Genomic DNA, 20,334 nt, shown 5'->3' with positions numbered 1-20,334 from the left:
TATTACGGTACAGGGGGAGTCACGAAAATAAAGCCACAAAGAAGACGAGGGAGAAGCCAGTTGACGGCTCGCATGGATTCGCGTCGACTCAAGCTTTAAGCCAGATTGAACCGGCTTTTACCCCCTCAAAAACGCTTTAAATGTATTACTATTGAATCAATATGACGGAAATGTTTTCCACTCTGTTCGGGCAAAGCGAAGCTCAGGGACCTCCCGGGTCTTCGTCTTTGGGTTTCGGACCGGGGAAAGCGCCGCCACCCATCCCGCAGAACCAAGTCTCCATGGCGGGTCAGATGCCACCACAGCTCGTGGATGAGGGGCCTGCTCTACGAAAGTCCGGAGCCACGAACGAACATTTCTATTTACTGCGAGAACTTCCTGGTACCGTGCCTACTATTACATCCGCGGGACAGATTGTGTAATATTTATCTTTTTTTAGCAGGTTTAGTCGCCATGTTTTGTGCTGACAAGCAGTTTGTAAACAGTAATGCTAACGCTTGCTAACTGCACAGGTGAAAGCTAATTATCGTCCCTCTGTTGCCGTCACAGTTTACTTTCTTTTTTTTTTTTTTTTACATTTGTACAAAACTACTGTAACAAATAATCTTGATTTTGTTTCGTTTTGTTCTTAAAATCTGTATATTGTATTTTTTTTTCTTTTAAAGAACACATTATGTAACCTCTGTTCACAAGAGTGAGCATCCGTGTAGTAGCATCAACAGTCGCCGTTCACCCAAATGTTATTGGATGTTTATAACAACTTGACTGTGAAGTTGTTATATTATTGTTATCTCGGTAAAGTATAAATAAAACAAATCTAACATAACCTTGTGCTTTTTTTTTTTTTAGTTGGAAACGAATTAACGGGTAACACCAACCTCATCACACACTACAACCTGGAACATGCCTACAACAAGTTCTGCGGGAAGAAGGTGAAGGAGAAGCTCAGCAACTTTCTGCCAGAGCTACCAGGTAAGCCTTTTCAGACAGCCTGTTTAGAAATAAATAAACATAAAGGAATTGCTGGTGTGTTTATATGTATTTATTTTGACTATTACCAATTTAATTACTTGTATCAAAAGCATACAGTTGGGATCACAGTTTCTCACATCACTAGTAAATCTAGATTTAAAATTATCTTTAAATTGGACCAACATGGTTCTTTTAACTCTAGACAATATTTAAGTTTTAGAGTGGCCCAGCCATAGGCCCGACTTAATTCAGCAAAGATTGCAAAAGATTAGTGTGATGGCAAGGACCCTTTTCACTCTTAAAGGAAATATAAGTGAAAAATTTACTGCAAATTCACCAAAATCATTACCATTTGTCGGTCGGGATGGAAGTAACATTCCCTATAAAAAAATCTGTCCTCTCCATCAACAATGTATCAGTGGTGTCTCTGGCATGATAAGTTAAGTGGGGCACAAGAACTCAACACCTATTAGCAGCAACTAAGTTTTTTTTTTTTTTTTGTGTGATGCATACGACCTGATTTGATCAATTTTAAATGAAAACAGACAAATTAGTATAAACCAACATGTAGTTTTAAATGTAATTTAATTTTTATACATAAAATTACAAATAAAGCCTCACTTATATTGTTAATTTATTGAACAGGAAAGATTCACATCAATCCTTCAATGAGCCAGCAAGCACAACCAACACTAGATTACTATTTGCTTTTAGTTTTCATTTTAGTTTTATTTTGTTTACATTTTTCTACATTTTATTCCAACAGTTTTTTATTTGCTTTTATTCTGTTTTAATCATGTAAAGCACTTTGCATTGTCCTTGTACTGAAATGTGCTATAGAAAGAATTTGCCCTGCCTTGTCCAGATGGTCGCACACTATCTGGCAGAACTTAAATTTATTGTGTATTAGTAGTATTTTGATTGGACGATCCGAGCTTGGGGCCAGAGGATTTGTGCCCCCCTGCTGTCTACTGAGAGCATGTTGGGTATGCACACTACGATTTCAGATGTTCATTATTTAAACAAACGTTGGGGGCTGGACCCAATATCAAGGCGCCTCAGGAGGATTTAGCCTATTGAGCTTGTCGGTGTTCTGGAAGATTTAGATATGTAGACACAAATGTTTGCAAGAGAATTTTATTGGTAAGGGAATCATCTTTTTTACAATATTTGCCTATAAAGAACGATCATGTCCCACTGATTATTGTGAACATAGAGCTCCTCAGCAACATCTGGTGGGTCCTGGCCCCACTGGACCCGAGTGCAGAGACGCCACAGTTAATTTTTTTATCAATCAAAATGAGAGGTACGGTGTGGAACGACTTCTGCGCAGTGTGGCCCATGTTTACTTCCTGGTTCCTGGGCCAATCATATGAGAGTTCCCAGGGTTGCCAAAAGAGAGCGCAGCATTTGATATTTTAACAATTTACTTTGGCTGAGTCGTCTTCACTCGTCATCTTGAATTTAGCTGCGCAACGTCCTCCTCTCTCTTGACTTAGCAATTTGGTTTGAAGTGCTTGTTTTGTTATATGGAAATATAACAGATTATATTTTGATGTTTTATAAAAAGTACGCGTCTTATACATGGTCTTCTCTTTTGAGACATGCCCATGTCATTGCCAAACAGAAACAAGGATCCTTGTTGAGTGACAAAAGCTTTAAATCTAAATATGTTCCAAAAATCTTAGACTGCGTGTCTTGTCTGCTCATGTACAGGATGTTTCCCTGTGCAGAATCTGAATACTAAAACATTTTTAAGGATTCAAGTTGTCATGGGTCTGTGATGCCCATATCTGATTCATTGTTTACTTCCGTTTGTAAGCATTACTTGGTGATCTTCTTATTTATTATTTTCAAAGTTGCATTACAATCGGTTGTGTTTGCCGGAGGCAGTGTAGGGCTTACTGTGTTAAATAATGTTTTACTTTCTCATCATGAAAGTGTTACACCTGGAGCTGATTAGGAAACCTTTATTTTACTTTATTTACCAGTCAAATTCCCTCCAGTCGGGGCTGTTTGTGGTTCACTGTCCTTTTTTAAATGATAGTTCCCTCACTTCATCAGAAATAATAGCATTGATCACCAACTCCCAATTCTACTTTTCTCTCTGACTTGATCAGAGGTTATATTTTAGTTGGAGTTTTTTACTCCCATTTTCACAAGCCAGTATTCAGTATTGATGGGAGACAATTAACTTCACATACTGATCTCAAGACTCTTGATATGGATAAAGGAAGTTTTAGGATCTTTCCCTCTGCTAACCACAGTTTTAGTGTATTTATTGCTCAATTATTGTGTATTCTCGCTCATAAATCGGATTTTGTGTTAATGGGGAATTTGCTTTCTTCCATCCTCACCCATATGGTGCACAACTGTGCAACCATCTGAGTGGAGCTGCCAGATAATGTTTTTCCAATCAGGCAAATCTAATCTCCCTCTGTCCTTTGGGCACAGAAATCTTTTAAATTGAACTCTTGGGCAGTTATTTTGCCAAATAAATGTATATAGTAATTTTTGTACCTCTTCAAAGGTAGAATTAAGTTAATTGTGTAGGTAAGGATTAAAAGAAAGTGGTTTGAGCTAAGACTGCATGATACCAGGAAACAACATGGCAGCCTTTTTGTTGAATATTGTAATGAGTGTTACCGTTAAAAAAGATGCTCTCTCCCAACATCTTCATTTGAATTCTACCATCACGATGCTCCCATCATTTTCAGTGAGCCTTAGCATTTCAGCCACTATTATGTAAATCAGATGTAGTAGGGCTGGCCAATAAATCGAGTTAATCAATTTAATTGGATTTTTAAAATTGATTAGGATTCCATTTTTGGAAGATCAGGATTTTATTTTTGCTAAGGTACTCATTGCTGTTCTCTTTAGCATTTAATGCTGAATATATGTTTAGGAAAATATATTGTCTAAATATTGTGAAGAGGATCCTTTTTTTTATTTTTACCGTAATACGAGACGCTTTATTTCATTTACTTTTTTAAGTTAATTTTGCATAATCCCACTAGCAGCAAACATTTAATTATATTTTCATTGTTTACTACGGCGGGGACGGCATTTTGTGTTACAAGCGTGTTTCACAGCTTGTTTTTTAGTCGCCCTTTGAATTCAGGTCAACTTCCAGACGAAATGCTTGAAATAAAATCAATTTTTAAAAAATAATTTCGTCAATCTCTTTTTTTTAAGGAGGAAAAAAAAACGATTAATCATAAAATTGGAGATTTTGTTTTTTAAGCCATATCGTCCAGCCCTAAGATGTAGGCATCTGATGCTGTAGGATCTGATCTAATTGGCCAAATATGTTATCACTATGTCGAGCATGAACGTATGGCTCTGGAAACATAACAGCCCAACACATAACACTGCCCCTTTACAATACGTATACTTTACACAATAACATTGTGACAGCCCTGGTTTGGACATTTTCTGAAGATTTTATTGTGTAACTGGTGTGTGAGATTGAGAATGACTATCTTAGCAAATTAGAGCAACAGAGACATGAATACTACTGAATTACTTCAAACAGCTCCGGCCCTTCATTACAGACAAAGCCACTCCATTCCTTACAAAATGATGTAGCAGTAACATAAACTGGGTCACATTTCTTTTCGTTACCCTTCTCTAGTTTGGACTGCTCTGACCAGGAGTTTAGAAAAACAAGATCTGTTAAACTTCACCTTAGGCAGCACTATAGTGGAAAATAACCAGTTTAAACACGTTGTAAGCTTTTGTTTGGACGACCATAATTGAATCCCATAACTTCTTGTGACTTCCCTTGGCTTGAGTTTGATTCTTCTCACCATGTCCTGTGTCTCAGGTATGATTGACTGTCCGGGCACTCAGGACGGCAGCTCGTTACGCTCTCTGATCGATAAGCCTCCGGTGTGTGGGAACTCCTTCAGCCCGCTGACCGGTGCTTCGCTCACAGGCTTCAGACTACACACAGGACCGGTACGTGTGTTTCTCCTAAAACGTGCCGGGTATGTTATCACGCTGGAGATTGCACACCAACGCGTGTCTGTTTTTATTTCAGCTCCCAGAACAGTACAGACTGATGCACATACAGCCTCCAAAGAAGAAGAGCAAACACAAACACAAGCACCACCGGCCACAGGACCCGTTACCACAAGGTGTGACAAGTTATTCCGTCTAGATGCAAACGAGGGCGCCATGTCCGCCAGGCACTTCCTTAACCTGCTTCTTTACCCATTTCAGAAACTCCCTCAGACACTGATCCCAAGAAAAAGAAGAAAAAGAGGGACGATGACCCGGATCGAAAGAAGAAGAAGAAAGACAAGAAAAAGAAGAAGGTGAGAATAATCTAGTCGAACCTGCAATAATTGTTAATTTTATTAGAATTCAGATTCATGGTGGCTAATGGTCAGAGAAACAATTAAATATTTTTCCAGGCATTAAAAGTATTTAACATCTATTGTAATAAATCTAAAACACAACGTTTAACTACATTTTAAAATGGTTTTCAGCGTAAGCTCACGGTAAGCTTTAAACGTTGTCCAGGTGCAGAATAAAGTGGTTTCAGAACTAGATTGTGGGCAACAGCTGTAACTTTTTTTTTTATTGTTGGCCTTAAAAAATAAGTTCTCGTCAATTTGTTTCCATTTCCTTGTTAGTGTGCCAAACCACAGGTTGACAAACTACAATTACTTCAACATGTTTGGACTCGGTTGTATTTAACACATACTAATGTATAGAATTCAATTTACGGTAAATGGGCGTTTTAGTTTTAGTTTTTTATTTCCCTCAGCTCTTTTCTATTCAGATAAAGATGAAACTCTAGCTCAGAAGAGGTTTTATGTCACTTAGTTAAACTTTTAGCTTTTTTTATATTTACTCTCTAATTATCCATCCATCCATTTTCCAAACCGCAATTAAATCAAATGAGTCATATTGAGAAAAACACACATCTAACACTTTTTAATTGCACATACTGATTTTTTTTTTTAATCTGCAGCATAAAATCCCAGTGAACAGTAACTAAAGTTTGTTATTGTAGGCGTGATAAAATGAGAAACAGTTCCAGAGCACTGTGCATTTGTTATCAGGTTTGCACAACAGTTTGACCTGAGTTTCAGATCAAGAGTTCATTCACACTTGTGTGACAAAAGCGGTGGAAGAAGGTCTTGTTGATTATTGCGAATTAAGAGAATGTAGCAACCATCTGAACTCGTTTTTAGTCTGCCAGCTTGTGACAGTGGAGAGTGAGAGTATATCAGGTGCTGTGGATGAGAATCAGAGAAACCGAAGAGCCAGAAAACAACCGTTGAAGCATCACTATGACGCGCTGTATGAAGAGGCTGAAGCAGCAACCGATCTTCCAAACTAAACCTCAGCATTTACAGATTTTCTATGGAATACGATTAACTTTAGGCTCTCTCTCTGCTCTTTATGCTTCAAACATAAATTTAAACCCATGATTTCAGTATTTAAATATATGGTAGGTGCTACGCCTCAGTAAACAAACCCTAATATTTGATTGCTTAGCTCAACAGGAAGTCGACTCATTTTCTAAAGAGCAGCTGTAGCACGGCTCCTGCAGTCCGATTGGCGGAGAAATAATGATTTGATGATTTAATAGTGACATAATTGCTCGTGCTTATGTTGTAAATACATTTTATCAACAAAAAAAGCATCTATGCATTCATTTGACATTTTAAACAGGGCACATGCATTTAACCAGAAATAACACACAACAAACCCAAATGCTTTTTTTTTAATTGTTTTTATTTCTATTTTCTTTAGACTTTGATCATTTATTAATTTGCATCATTGTTGTTAGAGCAGTTTCAGAAAAGTTCCCATTTTATCTTGTGTGAAGTGTATCAGTCTGTGAACATGCAGAGGATAAATATAAACCAGAGTTTATCTCTCCCCTCATCCAGAACCGCCACAGTCCAGACCACCCCGGCCTCGCTGGATCACAGCCCAGCAGCAACAGCCTGAGATAAACACAAGCCCGCTGTGTGTGTGTGTGTGTGTGTGTATGCGTGTGTGCGCCTGTTTGAATGCGTGACTTTTGTAAGCGTGTGTTTTACAGGTTATTGTATTATAAAAAGTATGCTTAATGAGATAAACATATGGCTGTATCGTGTGTGCGTGAATGGATGAAACAGATATGGTGGGTAAAAATGGAAAGAAATGTTACAGATAAAGTGTAAAAAAACAACAAAAAAACAAGCTGTGTGGATGGACTAAGCAGCCTTTGTTTGTGTATTTCTTTAATATACTTCTTTTGACCATAATGCCAAAATCAAATAAACTTTGATTATTAAACTTCTTGCATGTTTCTTTCCTAAATCCGAATCACTTTAGCAGCAAATGACACGTTTTTCAATACGTTTGCATTTGTACATTTATTGAGCAAATAAAGCACATTTTGGGGAACCTCACTGGATTCTGCAAAGCAATCACCGGCTGAACCATAATAATCACAAAGGACAACAGGAGGAAAAAGTCTTCAAGGTTTAAGCAAACGTTTTTGATCACATCCGTACCGGTGAAAGGACCACGTGTGCTGCAGGCACAAACGTATGCTTACTGTAGGAATAGTGAAAGATCACCATTTTGCTCTGTTCTCATGAGGTCAGCTGCTGTGTCAGCATCCAAGCTGGACATTTATGAAAGATGGCTTTGGTTTACAGTGGAAGCTGTTTGGAAGAGGCGTTTTCCTTGGGTTCACCTCTCCTGCTATTAAAGGAAGATGACAGCAGAAAAACACGATCTGGAAAGCAAACCGAATTTCTTCTAAGGAGGAAAAAGCAGCAGACAATCGGACAAGAGAAAACCACAAAAATAAAAGGCAACAGATTTAGGCAAATCTCAACAGATTTCAAATATCTCCATGTATTACAAACATTTGCATGTGTTGATTTCATTTATTAGGATAATTATTTTTCCCCTGCTGGCTGACAAACAGGAAACACAACTGGCTACGGTTTTAATGTTGAAATCAGATGTTAAATCACGTCAGGAAAGCAAACAGACTAAACCACAGTGAGAGTTTCCTCGACCTTAAAAGGGCCTAGTCGCGTATTTAGACCGTAAAAAAACAAAAACACATGTATCCACCCTCAAATAAAACACTATTCAGACCCTTTCCAAAATTTTTACATCATGGAAAAGTTGTTTAATTTCCATAATTCCATTCAAAAAGTCAAACTTTCATAGGTTATAAATTATAGATTCAGGGCCCACAATTGAAATTATTTCAAGTTTTTGTTTATCTTTACATAATTTGGGCTTCCAGCTCATAAAACCCACAAAATCAGGAACAAGGAAAACCCAAAATCGAGGTTACTGACCTCGAGGCGTCGCATCGAGGCAGTGATGAAGGCAACGGGATTCCCAGCCCAGTATTAAAGAATGTTTTGAAAGTACCATATTTTGATTGATTCGACGAGATCCTAATTTCTCTCTTTTTTTTTTTGTTGTTGCAAAAACTGAGAAATGGGGATTTCTTCCAAGTATTCAAATTCTTCTAATTGCTGTTTTCATGGGTTTTATGAGCTGGAAGCCCCAATTAAGTAAAAATGAACAAAAACTTGTTTCAGTTGAGGGCCGTGAATCTATAAATGATCCAAATTTGACTTCTTGAATGGAATTATGGAAATTAAACATCTTTTTTTTTAAAGGGGCTGTAGGCTACCGTAAGCATTTGTCCTGTTAGTGTTTACTTGTCCTTTTTGAGCCTGAAAAGAACTTTGAACGGGGAGTGACCAGAATACATAAACATTGCTGAGGATTCTGCCAGCAGCACCAAGGAACTATCAAAGCAAAGATGGTGACGACTGAGGCAGCTACTGGAAGAGCTAGTGGACCGTCCTGCACTGCCTCGCAGTGAAGTGACAACTCTGCATGGTTGAAGACCGACCTACAGGGTTAGGTTACCTAACCTCTCCTGGATGTTGCTGACTGGCTCAGCTCCATTGTTCCTCCTTGTTTAACCATTGAACGTATGCACAATATCATACATCTGATCACTTGTTTTGGTAAATATACACAAAAGCGCTTCGTTCACTAACAAATAGAGCAAAGACAAAGCTCAAAACACAGAAACAAAAGACAATAAGTCAACAGGGTGCGATAATTTAACAGGAAATAATCTGTATGCAACCAAAGAGAGGATAGAAATTCTTGAAGTCAGAGTACAAGACTAGGCCCCTTTCACCCATTGTACTGTACACACCCACATATTTATGGTAGAAGCAGCTGAAAATGTCATTAAAACATCACACATCAGTTGTATATACAAAAAAATGTATTGTTAAAGTTTGCTCACTTCTAAATCAATTCAAAACCAAAGAAATAAAAGCTGAATGTACGTAGAATCATCTGAGCCTGTTAGCCAGTAAGCCCTCTACAAAATATTCCCTTTTTAATGCTACTGCCGCTAAAGTATAAAAAGTACACTTGCATGTACGCACTGTATACACACACTAGCTCATTTCTGGGCATAAAGCAGTAAAAATGGTTTTGAAAACATTTAGAGATAAACTGTGTCGCAATCACCCACGTCAGTCATGGTTTCCTATTCAATTGTGTTCCTATATTATATATATAAGTTACAGAAATGTTTGGGCGGTACTATTATTAGTAAAATGGATAAGTGATATATGTTTTTGAATCTGAAGAAAATTCAGATGACGGAAAATGTTCATCGCTCTGTTGCGAAAACTCGGACAAAAAAGGAGGAGGTAGATCCAGCCATTTTTTGTACAAGAAGTAACAGATATAATACTCAAAAAAAAGTTCTTCATATGCATCACAAGTCTGCTATTTTGATAGGTGCATGCTCTACATTGTCACAATTTGCTCCGATTTCCTGTTTACTTTGGCGATACAGTAGAAAAAAGCACAAACACTATATTCTGCGTGTTTAAGAAAAACAATACTGATCAGAAATCTTAAACCTCAGGTTGTGTCTTTGGTGTTAGCAGGTTAGTACTGATTGTCAGGAAACTGCTTCAAGTAGAGTGAGATCAACAGCTTGCCGCTGCCTCCGCTTGATCTTTAGGTTTTCCGCTGAAAATGAGACTGATTTGGCTCCTAGATCTAAATCAAAAATAAATAAAAAAGAGCACCCTAAAGCTGATGACACATCTCTCCATATAACAAGAAGTCCGACTCGTAACAAAAAAAGCTCCATGTTGTAGGCCGTGACGGGCAAAACGTTCACCAGCAAGGACAAAAAAAAAAAAAAGAAAAAAAAGAAAAAAGAACCTATACGTATTGAAGCCCATTGCTTTCACCAAAGAAAAAAAATTACGACATAAGGATCTTGGTACTACTACTCTGTCTGTAGCGCTAACAACAGCGCGAACCAGGTACTTGCTATATACAACTTTCTTTTGTTAATCAAAAAAACTGTGGAAATGAGCGACATTTACGGAGAAGGTCGTCCAAAAACGGGAACTGTCCCTGGAAATCAGGGATGTCTGGTCACTCTACCTGGAGTCCAGCTTAAAGTCTAAACCCCCAGTCCTTAGCCGGACTCCTACTCCAGTGCAGATCTCCTACTTTATGACATCTTGTAATAATTTTCTCATAATTACGAGATCCTGATCTTGTATTATGAGAAAAGGGGTCTACCTCTTTTTTTTCTTTTTGGTGAATGCAATGGGCTTCCGTACTTTTGTACCGTATTTTTCGACCATAAGGCGCACCGGATTATAAGGCGTACTAAATATTCTTCCCAAGTGTGTGATATCACTCCGCCCCTCCACGTACACAGCTCTCTCTACACTGCCCTGTTTCTAACATACAGCCATAATAAACTTAACTTTCATACTGAATTAACTAGGTGCTAGTTAATCATACTAGGTTTATTGTTGCTAGCACGTACTCCGGGCGCGGGCTGCCTTACATGAACGTACGTCTAGTTTAGACATTACAGTCAGGCAGTTTTGTAGACAGCTCAGGGTCTGATCATACAGTGACATAATGGAACATAATCCTCCGAATATCCACTGAGCGCAGCAGCCTCGTTGCTTTCCAAAGTCGCACTTGTACATTTTAACATATTCTTGAGCGCCTTGTACCACATAAAATAGGTCAGTAAGCACAAGTACGGTAATCGTATATAAAGCGCGCCATCGATTTTGGAGAAGTAAGGATTTTAAGTGCGCCTTATAGTCTGAAAAATACGGTATGTTTAAAATGACGAAGACGCAACATTAAAACACGCGTTCCGCATGAGAAGCTGGTGTTCATTCTGCAGCCCCGTCCCAAGATGCATCCCCTAATATTCAGTTCTGCTTTCTAAGCCTCTGCTGCAGCGCTGCCGTTGCTGTGAGGCTTCGACCCGTTTGCTTCGGTGGACTTGAGAGCCTGCAGCTCCTGACCAGCAGGTTGGCCGTCTCTGCCCTTGTGGTCCCTCAGCAGGTTCCTGCGGTGGAAGAACAGGTAGCCCGGCAGCAGGAAGCCGGTGAACGAGACGATCAGCAGGCCCACGTTGATCTGAAACGACGGATGAGGAGGAGCTTTACCACAACAGAAGCTCTTTTCGTTGGGCTGTGTTTTCATTTGTTTAACAATCATGCAGATGAATGCAAGGCTAGACGTGGTCCCAGTTCTAGTCATTAAATGCAATGCGGATGAAAGGTAAATGTAACAGACCTTCTGTAATCACTGTATTTTGATTATTGCCTAAGGAGGCAATCTAGACATTTGATCCAAGTGTGTAGGACCATGGACACATCTAAAAGTTGCAGGCCTTTAGCTTGACATATTCTTACAATTACATATTTATTTGGTTGTTAACCATGTAAAGTTCCCTACGACATTATTTAACAAACTAACGTATCATTATTGTTTTTCTTTGGATAAGAAAAAAAAAAAGAACAGCTCATACTTCATGTCAGCTTCTCTAAAGCCGCTGTCAAAATGTTTTATAGATTTAGTTTTTCTCCCACGTTGAACCAGTCAGTCTTAAAGAAAATATTCATGTCAATATCATTAATGTATTAGACATTTGAACCCTTTTGATGCCAGTATGCTACACAGTTCCACTCTTTTTCTAAAAAGAAAAATATATAGACAGAACACCACAAATATCAAAAGCTAGCGGTCCAAAATTAAATCCAAACGTAAATTAATGGCTATGTTAAATTTAGGTCCTTATAATATTTGTTTGATGGCTGTTCATTTATCTATCAATTTATTTTTATGCCGTAAACCATGTATGGCCGTGATTTAATATCCAAAAGGGAGAACTTCATCTACGTGTGAACGCGCGGCGGCTCACCTGATAGGCGTTCCCATGAAGATGCGTGACCATGACGATGAAGAGCGGCTGCTGCAGCAGCGCCACCACGGCGCTGATCATGGACTGCAGGCCCGTCAGCGTGCCGAAATGGTTGGAGGGGTAGCTGTTAAAGAACAATAAAGTGCTTTAAACGCTTCATAACAGTTGCCATAAACCCCTGAATTGTCGGGACCACCAACGTCAACACAGGGTAAATTAGCCGCTCATCATGTTTATAATAACTCTTTCTTCGTGACGTTGCATTTATGTTGAAAAAAAAAAAAAAGTTAATTACTTGTTTCCATGTCATCCTGCTGTAGGGATTTTTTTTTTGTGACCTGCTCTGGTTTTGCTGCCACATCTGGTTGCTTTTATCACATTGTAAAGCTTGTTTTATTTTGCTGTTTATTTGTGTGTTAGGAAATAACTCTAAATGAGTCAGAAAAGCGTCTGCTTGGACTTTAATACTGCGCGGTCAACACTGCTTTTACTGTATATAAAAAGAAGAAAGAAAAAAATCCAACATGGCACAGCTATAACGTTTGCTCTGTGGTTTAAATCCGGGCTAACTTTCCACGCCTAAGGTAAACGCCTCCGGTGTCTGCGGGACTTACACAGCAGCATAGAGGCCTCCACAGCAGGAGTGGATGAATCCTCGGACCATAGTGTGGAGGATGAACGTAACAATCTAAGGCAGGGAAACAGAAAAGAGGCAAGTTATGAGACGATTAATATAAGCATGAATTCCCGACAGGATTTTATTGTTAGAGTCTTACCTGTAGAGGCAGGTTATCTACGAGGTTACAGATACCAAGATGATCAGCAGCACGTTAGTGAAGATGAAGGCTCGCATGGCATTGGTCACCTTCTGGATCTTACGGTCTCTTTTGGGTCTAATGGAGATACGGGAGATGTGTTTTTTTTTTTTTTTCATGATGTGAAATACTCCCTGCTGCATAAAGCGCTTCCTGTTTACATCCGGGAAGCCTCGAAAACCCACATCTGTTATATATTCACAGGAAGTACCTCTGCGTTACGCCCCGTGGAGGCGCACACCTCCTCTTCACACTCCTTCATCTTCCAGTCCATGATGTAGCCAATCAGGGGACAGGTCCCAGACACAGCAGCTGCAGCGCGCCGAAGATAACCCGAGTAGTAGCTCACTGAAAGACCAAGGGTGAAATCATCTGAATGAGAAGGAAACTGTCAGGTACAGCCTGAAAGATCTGGGCCATACTCCAACGCAGCTCACCTGTCTCTTCTGCCAAAACACAACAACGTCGTCGGTGCTAAAATACAAAAAAACCACAGAGAAAGTTAGTGAGAAAGCAATGTTAGGAAAACATTTTCATGGGGTTGAACATGCATGGGACGCTCACGGTGTTCTGCGCCGCGGGTAACCATGTACTAACTCCAGCATCTTGTTCATTGCTCCCATGAAGAAGATGACCCTCAGCTGGGTCATCCCCATGGTGACCAGGCTCCACCAGGAAGATGGGGGAGAACACGGACCGCCGGAAGGGAACGGCGCCTAGGCGAGGAGGAGAATCAGTGTGAGGAAGAAGCATAGTCTCCAGTGCTGACAATGAAGCTAGCTGACATTTCAAGAAAAATGTATAATATAGAGAGCACTTGTGTGTTGAACTGGTAAAATCCTATTGGTTCCCCTCCCTGTGAGACGTATAGCCTCCATTTGCGTGGCAATTTGAAAAAAAAAAGCCTATTTTTGTATGCAAGGCTTTCTAGATATCACAGGCCTTTCACATAACTTTGTCAACCTCACATATCTGGGTTATATCTTAAACAAACCAAAGCCTTTTTGTAATTGTTACTTTGTCTTTCGTTGAAAGAAAGAAAGAAATCTTGGCTAGCGCATCTTCCTGTCTTTCTGTGTCATGTGACCCGCCTCTGTGGCTGCGATTAGACATGCACAGCCTGTCTGGAAAAGACACGCGAAGCAACAGCTGAAACACCAGCCATTAAACGTAAAGTGCCGCTTCTGGACTTCTGCTGGAAATTGGCGATTGATTTGAAAAGCACTAAGAACAAAGAACGTTCCTTAAGCTGGAGAAAAGCCTTTCCTGAAACTTTGAATCCACACTTTTTTTTTTTTTCAGTATCTGTACGGACTGAGGAAAAACATTGACATAGTTTTAATACTGTGGACATTTTGACTTTTACTTATTTATTTTTTATATATATTCTGTCTCCGGTATCTCATTGTGCTTGCATTGACTTGATCATTTGCTTATTTCTTTATCAATTTGTTTTTGTATTAAGTGCGTGTATGTATGTGGGGTTTATTTGGGTTTGTTCTAGCCCAATTATGTTTGTATGCTAAAGGTACATTGTTACTGTATAACTGTTGCTCTATCTGTACATTGTGCCACATGTTAAAGCATAAATAAACATAGAAAAAAAAAAAAAAAAAAAAAAAAACTTTGAATCCACACGATTAACAGGAACCACATTAATGTATGTTATGAGCTGAATTATCAAGGAGTCATATTAAAAAACACGCAGACATGTTTCCGATCTTTCTCTCTGTTCTATAACGGAAATGGGTTAAGATGCAGAAGTTATTTTTTTCCATTGTGAGATCAATAACGTTCAATTATATTATTCCATCCATCCTCCATTTTCCAAACCGCTTAGTCCCTCAGGGGGTCGCGGGGGGTGCTGGTGCCTATCTCCAGCGTTCACTGGGCGAGAGGCGGGGGTACACCCTGGACAGGTCAATTATTATTATTATTATTATTATTATTATTATAACACACGGTTGGGTTATAAAGCATCTCTAGATAGTTTCACCCTTTGACATTATCGAATTCAAGCACTCTCAAGGCAACTAAGATGATGTGCTTCTAAATCTAACAATATTCAGACATTATTCACATATTCACTTTGTGTCAAAGGTGTTGGTTAAAAGGAAACAGTTTAAACCCTTTATTATTTGAGAAATTAAACTAATAAGTTAAAGTAGTAAGTTATTAACGCGTTAAACTTTGTTAGACCATAACGGCGACATTTTTTTTTTGTCGCCGTTTAATCGCGCGTCAAAACACACACGATTGTTCCCATATATATTTCCCCCCGGCCGAGTGAAAAAAATTAACAAAACTTGTAATGAAATGTACAATTTTTTGTTAATTTGTATGTTTATATGCGTAATACCATGTCTATCTTTGTTTAATAAGCAAAAAAATATATCGGCATGAAAACAGGTATTTATTTACACATTTGTGTAAACATCAGGGCGTCATGATTAGTCATTTAGCCATCATAGTCCAGAGTTTTAAAATATGGCACTAGGATGTCTTCATTCCAATTCTGAAAAGTGCTTGAAAAATAAAATAAAAATATTTTTTGTACACGCATGTATTTTATTAGTGTCATTTATTGCAAAATTGCATATTAAAATGCCCAAACAGGCTATTACACTTTCAGAAATAAAAGGATAAAATATGCGATAATTTGCGATTAATCTCGAGTTAACTATCGACATTATGCAATTAATCGTGATTAAAATTTGTAATCGTTTAACTAAGTGATCATAGTTAGACCTCTGCTGATTTTGATCAGTACAGGGAGCCAGTGATGAGAGATCAGATCGAGGTTTTCTCTCTTTCACCCTCTCCATCACTCCCACGTTGGCCCATAGGCTCCCTATTTAGTGGATAAACTTGACAGAGAACTGTCGTGATTTTAGGTTCCCTCACATGAACGGCCTGGTAACTCACTTGGTGCAGCCATCAGCATCGTGTCCATTGGGAAGCTTCTCGGTGGAGTGTCGCACGTCTCCGTTTTTCTGGTTCAGCCTCTCCCCTACAGCCCTTCTGCTCAGACGAAGGAGCCGCTTGGTTTGTGAGGAGCTTACTGTGGGTTAGAAACCGAAAGTTTTGTTATTAGATGCCACTTTTTTTTTATTTAAATCACTGGTATTGTATGCAGGAGGCAGGCGGACGTTACACGGACCCCTGTAGTCAACTTCATCTGGGGTCGGGAAGCCCTCTGCGGGCCAGTTGAGAACGCAGTTTATAAAGACGAGCCCGGCGAGACCCGCCCAAATCCACATTATCATATCGAATTTCATGCCTGCGTCGTAGAATCAGTGGTGAAGAGGAGATGTGATTGTTGCAAAACTTTTATTTGCTTATTGAATGTCTAGCGTCTGCAGATTGAGACAGACATCCTTTCGAGTCGCTTAAGGCAATATTCCTACAACAGACAATTAACAGGTGATCTGAAAGTGTCCGAGGCAGGTGGCGCGCTCCAGAAATATTTCATAGGGGTGGCCAGATGTGGGAGCTAAGCCTGACGCCGCCAGATAGATTTGCTTCGCATATCCATCTGGAAACCTTCCTTGAAGTAATTTGGGAAGGGGCGAAAATACTGGTAGCTGAATGGCCTATGTTGGTGATAGACGGGCAAATAAACATCAGATCAACGAAGCATATGACGTACTTGTCAACATGCATGAAAACACAACCAAAAGCCAAGCTACTCTTGCTGCTGCGGGTAACGGCTCGGTTAGCTCAGCAAAGAAATACTCTGTAATTCCCGTAAAACTTGCTCGATAGCCCACGCTAACGCTAGTTTCATCGGCTGAAGCCGCCATGTTCTTTAGATTGAACTGTCGATCTTCTCGTTACGTCACACCTCAACCTGCCTCAAAGCCAACGCTGATTGGACGTTCGTTTGGTGAACGGCTCCAAATTTTCTTTAACCGGGGAGTAGCCAGACTGATCTGCGAGTGAAACCTTGAAAGCTCGCGAGATCAGGATGGTCTCACGAGGCTAAGATGGAGCCACTTAAAACTCTTGGGGTGGCATTGAAAACTAAAAGCTGTAATTTCAGGATTTTATATCTACTGTTGTAGTAAAGCTGCGTGTAGAAAACAGGCAGAATCAGAAAGACTTAAGTAACGCCTACTAAATATCTTATGGTTTGTAATGGTTTTCCTGAAATTTTAATGTTCCTAATGATGTAATGGGCATAGCCCAATAATAGCAGAGTTAATATTTAAGTTGAAACAACAATACATTTTTATTGCGTAATTACATTAAGAATAAGATGTACATGTATTCATTTATTGGAAAACAAACAGTTACTAAGGGAAGTAGATACTGGCAGAAACAAATAAAAGTGGCGATAGAAGCCAGGAAGAGCGTCTGTCTTGCTGGCTGTGGCATGATGGGATGAAATGCTAAACTGACGCTACTACAATAGACACTGGCCAGTGGGGTGGCCAGGACATGGCACAGGGGGGGAGGGGCGTATATGGGTTGGAAGGACACAAGGACATAAGGTTAGAAGGAAGAAAGAAATGGTCTACCTTCTGAAAGGAAGGTAGACCAAAGGGAAGAAAGAAAGGAAGGACACACGAACGCAAGGTAGAAGGAAGCAACAAAGGAAGGACACAAAGGCAGTCAGGCACAGGGAAGGAAAAAACACATAGATAAAAAATGAAAGGCAACTTTTAGACAACAGGCCAGAGAATAGAGACCAAGAACAGAGCATGACAAAATATGTTCCGGACCTGGAAACAGTGAAATCAAATTCCACACTTTTTTCGCTTTTGTGATTTACCTTGACGCCTGGGAAGGTGACGGCCGAGGAGGCGTAGGAGCCGATCATCAGCGACATGATGGTGGAGCTCAGGGAGCCAAACATGTTGGGGAGCTGAAAGCACAAAAAGCACACAGTTAATTACTAGTTAAGTACTATTAATACCTCCTTCGCTAATATGAAAATGCATTACAGCTGCCTGCAATTCATTCACCGTCCTGTGGTGCATTAGCTTCACCACCAGGGGGCAGAGCGCTACCATGTGTACAGAGAGTTGGTGCTCTCCAAACTTTTGGATTCATAAACTTCTCTCCTCCTGCAGATTAATTAAATATATATTACCTTTTACTTTAACGACAGCCTCATAATTTTAAGATTAACTGTGGTTTCTAGGTTTTAAAAGGATTAAGATGCTGACGACCTTTCTAAGTACTTTTTCACCCACTGTGTGTGAACGGCTACTTGAACCTGCATGGTGGCAGGCACCGACGCGTCATATATAAGGCTGGCCTATTTACAGCCATAGGACGATTAGAAAACAAAACAACAATCCATTGTTGCTGGCAGCACACCAGGTGTCTTTTGATTTCTGTTTTAAATGGGTCACCCGTGATTATAAAATCACATGTGAGGGATTGCAGTTGTTCTCCATGACCAGCTCACCATTTTCCCTAAGCCCTACTGAAACAACCTTCTGCTGGCGACACCTAATCCCCCGGACCGTGTCAGGGTTCACCGAGCCGCGTCAGCGACCCCGACTAACCTTTTTTTTTTGTTGCTGCACTCTGAACTCACCGTTACACTTCTACGGGATATCGATAAGTTCAGAGCCAAACTCAGACCCTGGCCTGAAAGAGGAAAAGAGGCCAGAAAGACAGGTGCATTGACCATCAGCGACCTGCAGATATGCATGGTTTTTCTGCTTTTCTGGTACACAGCCAGCTGCCATGAAGCAGTACTAATATTTGTTTGAATTCACACTTTGTGAACTGATGCATTAAAATCAGAAAACAGGAAATATTCATGCTGGAGAAAAAAAAAAAATAACTGTCTGGTTGGTCACAAATAGTACCGATAATCCTTTAGGACTGCAGATAGAAACCTTGTAATTCTCTTTGATCCATAGTTGGTATAAACAAAGCAGCTTGAGCTGTAACGCATATTTAATCACGTCTAATAACTAACCGGGCACGACAATCTGTAACCCTGTCCAATTATGAATTAACCTAAAAAGGCAACTCTGCCAAACTTACCTTGTGGACGCTGAGATGTGGAAAAAGGTGAATGTCAGATTAAAGATCACGTGGATGTTTTTTTGTTTTTTTTAAATACTTTTTGAGCAGAATGGCCTTTTTGTTGCTGCAGTTGTTACACAGGAAATTATTGGTTTGGTTAGTTTGAAAAGTTGGAAGGGAGACCAGTTTTTTTCACTGTGGCTTAGACTTAGACAACTTTATTTGTCATTTTGTTTGTACAGACTGCATACAGAACAAAATTTCGTTGCATATAGCTTGTAAATTACAGTATAATGTGTTACATCATCCCTTAGTTTACTAGACAAACCCTGGATGAGTGGCTAAAAAAACAACTTTGTACTCTTTACTACATGTTTTTGTTTCGATGCAAAATGTCACATTTCAACACATTATTGCCTGATTTGCTCTGATTTCTGCCAGTCTGACACCCCTAACTAAATACAGAACAGCATCCAAAGTTGTACATGTGACAGCAATATTTAATGCATCATCAAAGAGTGTTGGTTGCATTAACACACACGATTCATTATACCCTCCCCCAGCATTCTACAAAAACGCCCAAACGAGGTGGAGTGGAACGATTCGCGATCTGGGAGTGCCTCCTTTGCATTTAAAGAGGCCGCACCAAAACAAGCGGCTCTCGGGCTACATCCACACGCACTCCATTACTGTATCTGCACACAGAAGTTTTAAGCATACAGCCGTACAGGTGTTGTAATACCTATGCCACGCCAGTGAGTGGCACAATGACGCTTCCACAGAATTAAAAAAGGAAGAAATGGAAAAAGAGTGAAGGAATAAGAGGCTTTTGTGGGACCGACAACTAGGTGGTCCACACAACGCAGTGGAGGTGCAAAATGGGTAAAACTCATAATAAATTGAATAACAATCGCAACTCTGAAGTCCGCCATTGTTGTTGTTGTTAGCGCAGGCGTGTGATAAAGGAGGAACGCGGGCAAAAGGCTCTGGGACAACAACGATGAAATTCAGTCCAAAGCATTGCAGTTCCACTTTATATAGACCACAACACCGAATTATTTAATGCGAAAAGGTATCACATTCAAAAGCTATGAGATGCCCCCCATTTTAATTGTTTTTCACTGTCTTTATGCCAAGGATAGTAAGCTCATAAGGCACTTTTTATTGCAACTGTGTAAAAAATAAACTCGGAACAGATTTACTCTCACTGAAAAAGGGAAGTAAAAGTAAGTAACATTTTCTTGAAATTAGTGTATTTTTCCTTGATTTAACGCTGATAAATAAGACTAT

At 39.7% G+C, this 20,334-nt stretch overlaps 1 protein-coding gene and 1 pseudogene across 1 annotated transcript; one reads left to right on the top strand and one right to left on the bottom strand.

The window, feature by feature from the left end:
* Positions 1 to 78: 78 nt before the first annotated feature.
* Positions 79 to 7,162, top strand: LOC118557314 (mediator of RNA polymerase II transcription subunit 19-A-like). Its single transcript, XM_036127161.1, has 6 exons — positions 79 to 381; positions 850 to 972; positions 4,799 to 4,932; positions 5,015 to 5,111; positions 5,197 to 5,291; positions 6,882 to 7,162. The coding sequence occupies exons 1-6, from the start codon at positions 162 to 164 to the stop codon at positions 6,945 to 6,947; spliced, it is 735 nt and encodes a 244-aa protein (XP_035983054.1). The 5' UTR covers positions 79 to 161; the 3' UTR covers positions 6,948 to 7,162.
* A 3,438-nt stretch (positions 7,163 to 10,600) lies between these two features.
* LOC118557316 lies at positions 10,601 to 17,950 on the bottom strand (annotated as a pseudogene).
* Positions 17,951 to 20,334: the final 2,384 nt, after the last annotated feature.

Source organism: Fundulus heteroclitus, chromosome 23, assembly GCF_011125445.2.
Source record: "Fundulus heteroclitus isolate FHET01 chromosome 23, MU-UCD_Fhet_4.1, whole genome shotgun sequence".
NCBI lineage: Eukaryota > Metazoa > Chordata > Actinopteri > Cyprinodontiformes > Fundulidae > Fundulus > Fundulus heteroclitus.
This window is presented reverse-complemented; position numbering and strand designations above follow the sequence as displayed.

Coding starts and splice junctions, on each gene's coding strand:
- LOC118557314 (XM_036127161.1), top strand. CDS start 162: ATGACGGAAATGTTTTCCACTCTGTTCGGGCAAAGCGAAGCTCAGGGA. Junction 4,933..5,014: donor TCAGACTACACACAGGACCG/GTACGTGTGTTT, acceptor TTTTTATTTCAG/CTCCCAGAACAGTACAGACT. Junction 5,112..5,196: donor ACAGGACCCGTTACCACAAG/GTGTGACAAGTT, acceptor TACCCATTTCAG/AAACTCCCTCAGACACTGAT.